At 42.6% G+C, this 8,662-nt stretch overlaps 1 protein-coding gene across 2 annotated transcripts in view; it reads left to right on the top strand.

Annotated features, from left to right (window-relative positions):
- LOC101590323 (phospholipid-transporting ATPase FetA) overlaps positions 1-3,795 on the top strand; it is a 107,020-nt gene extending 103,225 nt beyond the window's left edge. For both annotated transcript variants that reach the window (XM_023715946.1, XM_023715947.1), the window contains 4 exons: positions 1,185-1,430; positions 1,815-1,953; positions 2,743-2,873; positions 2,959-3,795. In XM_023715946.1, coding sequence (XP_023571714.1) covers positions 1,185-1,430; positions 1,815-1,953; positions 2,743-2,873; positions 2,959-3,150 — 708 coding nt within the window. In that variant the 3' untranslated portion in view covers positions 3,151-3,795. The remainder of the gene's footprint in view (positions 1-1,184; positions 1,431-1,814; positions 1,954-2,742; positions 2,874-2,958) is intronic.
- Positions 3,796-8,662: the final 4,867 nt, after the last annotated feature.

Here is an 8,662-nt window from a genome sequence, read left to right as displayed (position 1 = left end):
CATAGAAAGGGCATATAGGTCACTGTGAAGGCCTTGGGTTCAATCCCCAGTACAGCCCGCCCGCCAAAAAAAAACATCGGTTTTATAAATCCATTTTGTTTTACTGTCTCAATTTTATCTTTGTAGAGAAAGAAAAATTTGACTATATATAAATTGTGTATGAAAGTAATTAAAGGAAATAAGGTTATTGGAGCAGGACTCAGTAAAGCAAAGCACTTTAAGAAAAGAGAGGCCCATTCAGAGGCTTATAATGATAATGAGATAAACCAGTGCAGAAAGGCCTAGATAAGAGACTGCAAGGCCCTCGTGCAAGTATGGATCTAATGACTTAGGTCACTGAGTGCCAACACAGGAGATCTCATCTCTCCCTATCAGAAAGTCTCTAGGTGTTAGGATCCCTATACCAAGCTTTTATTCCTAGGCAATGCAATAGAAAAGGAGCCACCCTAGGACATTGTGGAACCATGGTTCCCTGTTTCCATCAGGGTAGAAACTCTATAGGAAATTCTTCATGAATTAGCTGCCAACCTTGGAAGAGCAAAGACTATGTTACTTAGCAGTACTATCCTGGTTCAGTGGTCTGATTCTAGGGTTCTATCACTGAAGCTGTACCCAGGGTTTGTTATCCTCAGTGTCATATTTAGGAGAGGGAGATATGCCAATATCGTCCACATGGAGAATCCTTCCCCTCTGAGTTCACCACACACTATAGTAATAGGAGAAACATCACAGAATGTGGATACTTTGAAGGGACTAAACTTGTCCCCACTGGCCTTCCTCTCCACTTCAACTGGATTTTGACACAAAGAATATTTAATTAAAGGAACACTTAGAGCTGAAAACTCATGTCCTAGTGTCTCTTCATGCCAAGCTCCAGTCCTTCCTTCCAGCTACCCCCAACCCAAACCGCCCCATTTGTCAACACCCCAAGCCTAGCTGCCTCCAAGTGCTTTCCACCATTCTGACCTTCTCTAAGCTTTCTTCTACTACCTAGATCCTTCTCTAGAGAGGACTTTAGGAAGGGTCTATGGTCACTGCTCTGTTCTTGGGTCTCGCCTCTCAATTATTCCATGAGGAAGCTCCCTAAGCAGCCTGGCATCAGACTCAGTGAAAGCAGGAACCTCCTCTGATGGAGATGGGACCTTCTATAGAGAGACCCTGAGCCTTACTTTCTGTGCTTCCAGGATATGAATGACACATGGAGCCTAAGTTTTCCAGAGCTGTATGAAGCAGGCCAGCAAAACCTCTTTTTCAATAAGAAGAAATTTGTGAATTGCTTAATATATGGGATCTACAGTTCCTTTGTGTTGTTCTTTGTCTCCATGGGGACCATCCACAACTCGGAGCGCGATGATGGGAAGGACATCTCTGACTTTCAGACTTTTTCCTTGATAGTACAGACCTCCTTGATGTGTGTGGTCACAATGCAGGTGTGGCCAGTGGCAGTGGGATTAAGGGGGTTGGGTACAGAGCCTAACTAGATAGGAAAGAAAGGTGGGAGACAGGGGAGAGAGAATCCACCACTGCAGAAATGGAAAAGTATCCAGGAGTGAGGACACATGGTTTGTAATCCTAGCGTCTGAGAGGCTGAGGTAGAAGGATCACAAATTCTAGCCCAGCCTAAGCAACTTATGAGGCTATGTCTCAAAATAAAACATAAAAAGGGGGTGGGGATGTAGCTCAGTGAAAAAGCCCTGGGTTCAATCCCCAGTACTGCCAAAAAAAAAAAAAAAAGAAAGAAAAAGAAAAAGAAAAAAGTAGTAAGTGATAAGTTTGAGGTTACAGAGTATTACACATTAACTAGTGCTTTTCAGATTGCCCTGAAGACGACCTACTGGACATTGATGAGCCACCTCTTCATCTGGGGTAGCCTGGGTTTCTACTTTTGCATGCTATTCTTCCTGTACAGTGATGGCTTGTGTGTAATGTTCCCCAGCATCTTCCACTTCCTAGGTAAGGCTCTGCCTGGCGGATTGTGGAGTGGTGGTAAACCAGCCATGTCTATTTATTTAATACATTTTTACTGAAAAGTCATTATTATGTGCTAGGCTCTGTGTAGGGAGATATGAAAGAGGATTTCTGTCCTAAAGGGACTCAAAATCTAGCTAGGGAAATATTTTAACCTGTTTCCAAGATTTTTTTTCAAATGTTTTTATAAGCATCCTATAAAGTAACTAGAGCAGGAATTATTAGCACCATATTAGAGATTGGAGAGACCTGAGTTGCTTTTTTATTTTTAATTTAATGACTCAATCTGGGTTTCATCATTCTAGTTCAAAACCTTTATGTTGTAGTATACTTAGTGTCTCCTATGCCAATTTCTCTCATCTCAGATGTCAACAGAATACAGAGTAGCTATGAAAATGTACTTGGCTTCTACCTTTTATCAGATAGGCTACTATCTCATTTTTTCTCCAAAGCCTTCTATCCCATGTTTTGTGTCCAAGCCAATGCACCAAGAGTCCCACATAACCTCCCGTACCCTGCTCCTGCCCTGCCCTGCCCTGCTTTTAGAGGACAACAAAGCCATGTGAATTCACAGTGACTTTGGCTACATGAAGGACCTAATTAATTGTAAGTCCTTGGAATTTATGTTACTCAGGAGATTACCAGGTCTCCAGATCAATACTTCCTTTTTTGGACTGGAGAGGTATCCTAACTTCTAGCTGATACCTCTTAACCCTTTTCTCTTCCCCTTCTCTAGACTCTGTTTCAGCCTTTCTTCTCTTGTGTCATTGACAGGTGTGGCCAGGACCTCACTGAACCAGACACAGCTGTGGCTGAGCATTATCCTCAGCACAGTCCTCTGTATAATACCTGCAATTGGGTACAAATTTCTCAAACGGCTAGTATACCCTGTCTTTGTGGACAAGGTGAGTAGAAAGGGAGCTACCCAGATAGAACTCATGAGCCTCTTTGCCTTTGCCTCTGTAGATAAAAACTTTGCCCCTCATTTAGGTTTTGGACCTAAGTTGGCATTACAGGAAATATCCACTGCCACCTCCAATTCACGTCAGATTGAAACACTCAAACCTTCGACGTTCTGCATATGCTTTCTCCCACCAAAATGGCTTTGGGGCCCTCATCACTTCTGGCAAGACAATGAGTAGAAGGCAAAAGAAGAAAAACAGCTTTCCTTTAAAAAAATAGAGGTCCTTTGGGAGACTCCAAAAGAGTCAGTCATTGCTCTTCCTCTTTTATAGTCATGCAATTCAGTAAGAGGGGACTAGAAATCAGCATATGCCTGCTCCTCTACTATCACTACAGGGCATTCTGCAAAAGGCTGTGCCCTCACAAGCAACAAATGGACTTAGGAAAAAGCCCCCAGATAACTACCAGAGTTGCTAAACTTCAAGAAAAAGCTACCTCGTGCTTCTCTCTTCCCATCACTTTTAAATTTTAATCCAGACAAGAAAATGTGGAAATATGGGGTGGAGAGAGACAGTGTGGGAAAGAAAAAGAAGATATGGTATAAGAATCTTACTTTGGTCCTGAATTTGTTTACTGGTACCAAAAAAAACAAACCTTACTTTGGTCCCTGCCTCCTATACCCATAGCAACCATAACCTGCCCAGGGCCACATGAACATACTTCCACCCAGCCTCCTTGCGCAGGTTTATCTGGGAGCTCTGAATGAGCAGTTTGCGAGTCCTTGGTAATAACTGTGGAAGCAACTGTGAAGAGTTGGCCTTCAGAAGGTGGAGTTTCTGGAGGGAGGGAGGGAGGGAGGGAGGGAGGGAGGGAGGGAAGGAGAAAGGAAGGAAGAGAAAAAAGAAGGAAGAAAGGGACAGAAAGGGGGAGGAGGAAGGGAGGCAGTTCCCACCTGGACAGGACAACTCAAAAATTTCCCCTCCTCCCCTTCCCTCTTGTTCAGGCTTCAGAACTGAGAGGGAAATAATGCAGATTTTTTTTAAAAAAATCTTTTCTTGAAAGGATGTAAGCCACAATTGGTGAGCCTTTGTCTTCATGTCATAAAATTATTTTGATAAATTGTATACCTAAAATTATTCCTAGGATGTTTATGGGGAAATAAATTACATATTTTGGAGTGGAGCTATTTGTATGGTCTCTAGGGGCCGGGCGGCAACAGTATGTGCTAAGCAGCATTATTGCTCCACAGACCTTGATCCCCTCCCACCTTCTCTCCTTTTTCAACTTCACTCTGCTTTTCTGCTCTCTCTTGCCAAACTCTATCTTGACTACAGTCTGATTCCGTCTTTCAATTATCTGATTTGTCCTTTTTGCATACCTTTAATACCAATTCCTAAAACTCAGTCTAGGTTCCCTGCTCAAATTACCTGTACACTTCCGGAGTGACTTCATCCAAACTCATTTATAACTTCCTTTACTAACAGAAAGAAGATTCTTTTTTTTTTTTTTTTTGGCGGAACCGGGAATTGAACTCAGATCCTTGCGTTTGCCAGTCAAGCGCTTATCCTACTGAGCCATCTCCCCGGCCAGAAAGAAGATTCTTGAATCTATCTCTAACCCATATTTCTAGTCCACATCCATTTATTAAACTGATTCTAAGGGGGCCGGGGAGATGGCTCAGTAGAATAAGTACTTCCCTGGCAAGCGCAAGGGCCTGAGTTCAATCCCCAGTTCTGCCAAAAAACAAAACAAAACAAAAGAAAAAAATAACCTGATTCTAAGATCCTTCACTTTAACTGAGCCTCTGGAAACATAAGCTCAACCCACCCAATCTTTGCCGATCATTTAATATCCAAACCATTCAGTTACCATGTTCCTTATACTCTGAATCAGAAGTGTCTTCAATATTCTCCCTTAATCCCACTATATTCATTTATAGCAACAGTTAACTCTCTGATATCCCAGCACCCAGTCCTGCTTCTGTCCAATTAACACCACCTTCCAAAACTACAAATCAGATCCTGTCATCTTCTAGTTCAGTATCCTCTCAAGGTTTCACTACTCTGGGGTGGCCCATCTCCCAGCTCCATGGACCATTTTCTGTTGTACATAATCTGGTTCTTGCCATCCCAAACAATTTCAGTTCCCCAAAATTTCCATTATCTTCAGAAGCCTCTTATTTCTTGGCTCTTGCTCCTTTCCCTTCTTAAATGTACTTCTGTCCTTCTTTTGTCTGCGAGTACCTATCTGCTCTTAACTTTCCGCTTGGATTGCTTTTTCCAGGAGCTTTCACTGACAACACAAACCCCTCCTGAGTGCATCTCCTTTGTACCAGAGCACTTTCCACTTCCCAACATTTGCGTATTCCATCGCTCCAAATGGGAAAGGAAGAGCATGAAAACCAAGCTTGCCCACCTTGGGAAAGGGCCCAAGGCTTTAAAGAAACTACTTGGAGAGAGTGATCTGACTGACACATTCAGGGGATACAGAATACTGACACTTCACTATCCCTAAAACATCCAAACTGCAAGAGCATAATGAGCTACACATTATGTGGCAGAGGATGGAGTGGCTGTGATGCGACTGACCTATGCGCCCATGGTTTTCAGGACAAGGGTGCACGAGTGCTCCCCTAGAGCAGGTCTGAGCCAGAAAAGATAGAGAGCCAAGTGAGTCTCTATCTTGTCAGAGAGATCATCTGACAGTTGGAGGGAGTCTTGGCAGAAAGAAACAAGATATACCATTGGGTGCTTGGGACTTAGAGCGAGATAGAAGGGGCAGGAGGTAAATTTTATTCATCTTGATTCTGAAGATACATACATGCACATACATGGGGCAAATATGACCAATCTATACATTTAGGATTTGTGCATTTCACTTTATGTAAAATACATATTAATAAAGTTGATTTTTAAAACCTAGAGATTTTTAAAGACTATGTGACTATAGAAGTTGAATTCATATTCATTAAAGTAACTAGAGATAGAAAAGATACTGCCATCAAAGGGGAGGGAATCTCAGAAGATCTGCAATAGGTTCCTTTAAAAAAGACTCAGCTTTACATACTTGCAAGAACTAAAATCAAAGGGCCAGCCAGAGAGCTCAGTAGACTAAAGTGCCTGCTGAGGCAGAGTGGAGCGCCCTGGCATGCTGTGCTGGCTTCGCCCCCAGGGCACACTGAGATGGCGTTTGAGACTGGGGGTAGTGGTGTGCACCTGTGATCCCAGCTCTTGGGAGGCTGAACACAGGCGGATCACTACAAGTCAGATCTATGTAGTGAGACCCTGTAGACCCTGTATTAAATTTAAAAAAGAACTAAAATTAGTTTTTGACAGTATTAATCTAGAACTTTCTTCATCTCTCCTCCCTCTTCAAATCTTAGAGAAAGGAGGGTTAACAAACTGAGAAAGGAGAGAAAGGTGGGAAAACTGCTACCTACTAAGCTCTACTCTCTTTTCCCAGTGAACACCTGCAATACCATTGACTGACAAGGAAAAACAGTAATTAGAAAGTTCGAAGTTTTAAAATACTATTTCAGGGCTGGAGAGATGGCTCAGTGGTCTAAAGCACCTACTTGGAACAAGCTTGGCAAAGCACAGGGACCGCGGTTCGATCCCCCAGCACCACATGCCAGCAAGCCGCGCCCCCTGGTGGGCTGAGCTGGCCACACACACACACACACACACTAAATAAATGTTAAAATAAATAAATAAATAATTTAAAAAAAAATAAATAAAATACTATTTCATCAAATCCTCTTAACTACTAAGATGAAAGCTAAAGTGATGGTTGCTGGTTGCTTCCTGTCTTAGTCACTCCTTCGTTACTGGAACATAATACCTGACACCCATTATTTAAAGGAGAAGAGGTTTATTTTGATTCACATTTTCAGTCCACAGACCTCTGGTTCCAAGGCAGGAGAGCATGCAAGAGGGGAAGAGGGGAGGAAAAGCCACTCACACTATGTGGCCAGGAAGCAGAGAGAGGGAGAGTGAGGAAGGGAGATGGACCCTTCCAGGCCCTGCCTCCAGAGGCCTGCATCTTCCAGCCAAACCTCACCTCCTAACAGCAAGTCAGCTGTATCACCCCCATAATTCAATTGCCTTCCAAAGTCCCTCCTATGAGCTCATGAAGGGACCCCTAGATATAAACTGTAACATCACCTTTTAAAAAAAGTAGAAAATTCATGAAGAATAGTCTCATAGAACAGATTCAAAGAGATAATATAAAATGTAATAGCTGGGCATGGTGGTGCACACCTGTGATCCCAGAACTTGGGAGGCTGAGTCAGGAGGATTTCTATCAGTTTTAAGGCCAGGCTGGGCTACACAGTGAGTTCAGGGCCAGCCTGAGTTACACAGCAAGACTCTGTCAAAAAAAAGTAGGACTGGGGAGATAGGTTGGTGGCATAAGCACCTGCCTGGCAAGCACAAGGTCCTGAGTTTGATCCCCAATACTGCATTACAAGTCTGAACTACATAGTGAGACCCTGTATAAGAAAAAAAAAAAGAAAGAAAAGAACAAGAAAATGGTCTTATAATTATGTCCCACCCCACAAATCTCATTCATTAAAGGTTCAGTTACACACACATCCTTATAATTTGTAAACTGTACTTAAAATCAGCCCTGTTTGAGACACTATCTCAGGCCCCTATGCTGCATAGCACAATTTGGGAATAGACCTTTCCAAGTCCTTCTCCCATCACATTCATCCATGCATACAATAGTTATTGAGCAGCACGATCTGAGCCCTGTTCTAGAGGCTAGAGATAGTGAAGAACAAGATCTAAGGAAGTTTCTATTATCATGGAACTAGCAGGACAAACAATAATCAAGTAAACAAACAAGATCATTCAGATAATCTCAGTCTATTTTCTGTTGCTGACAAAGTAATACTACAGGCTGGGTAAGTTTTGTTTTGTTTTAATTTTAAAAAACCAGGTGTGGTGGCCACTCCTGTCAGCTCAGTACTCTGGGAGATTGAGGCAGGAGGATCCCAAGATCATGCCCAGCCTGGGCAATTTAGTGACTTAGCAAGATTCTGTCTGAAAAGTTTTCAAAAGGGCTGGGGACATAGTTGAGTTTGAAGGGTCTGGGTTCAATCTCTAGTAGCGCAAAAAGAAAAGTAGGAAAGAAGGAAGGAAGGAGGGAGTAGAAGAAAGAAAATCAGGGAGGCAGAAGGGAAGTAGAAAGGGAGAAAGGAGGCTTATTTTGGGTCATATTTCTGGTCTAGGCCCTTTTGCTGGTAGAATCCAGAGATATCACAGGCATAGGGACTGAGAGAGCTCAAGTGATGAGCCAAATTGGCTTTTACAACACATCCACTCTTGAGGTAACCCATTACTCTCATGACTTCATTAGAGCAGAGCCCTATTATGAGAAGCCTTATCTCATAATAGGGATTAAATCTCAACATGAGTTCTGGAGAGGACAAACCATAGTCAAGTCTTAGCAAATACTAAGTACTATGGAGATAATACAATGGCTAACCGTGAGATTATGAGAGGAACAAAATAGCTACTTTATATTTAACAGTTGGAGAAAGCTGTTTGAGAAAGTGACATATGAAATGAGACAGAAATGACTAGAAGGACCTAATCCTACAAAAATCTGATAAGAAGGCATTCAAAGCAGAGTAAATAGTGTAAAGTCTCTAAGATGGGAGTGAGCTTCATACATAAGAAAAAGAAGCCTAGCAGGGCATGATGGTGCACATCTATGATCCTAGCACTTGGAAGCCCAAGGCAGGAGGATTGCTATGAGTTCCAGGCAAGCCTGAGCGATGTAATGA

This window comes from Octodon degus, unplaced genomic scaffold (assembly GCF_000260255.1).
Source record: "Octodon degus isolate 3935 unplaced genomic scaffold, OctDeg1.0 scaffold00045, whole genome shotgun sequence".
In the NCBI taxonomy this organism is placed as follows: domain Eukaryota; kingdom Metazoa; phylum Chordata; class Mammalia; order Rodentia; family Octodontidae; genus Octodon; species Octodon degus.
Note: the sequence above shows the minus strand (reverse complement) of the source record. Positions and strands in the feature narration are given on the sequence as shown.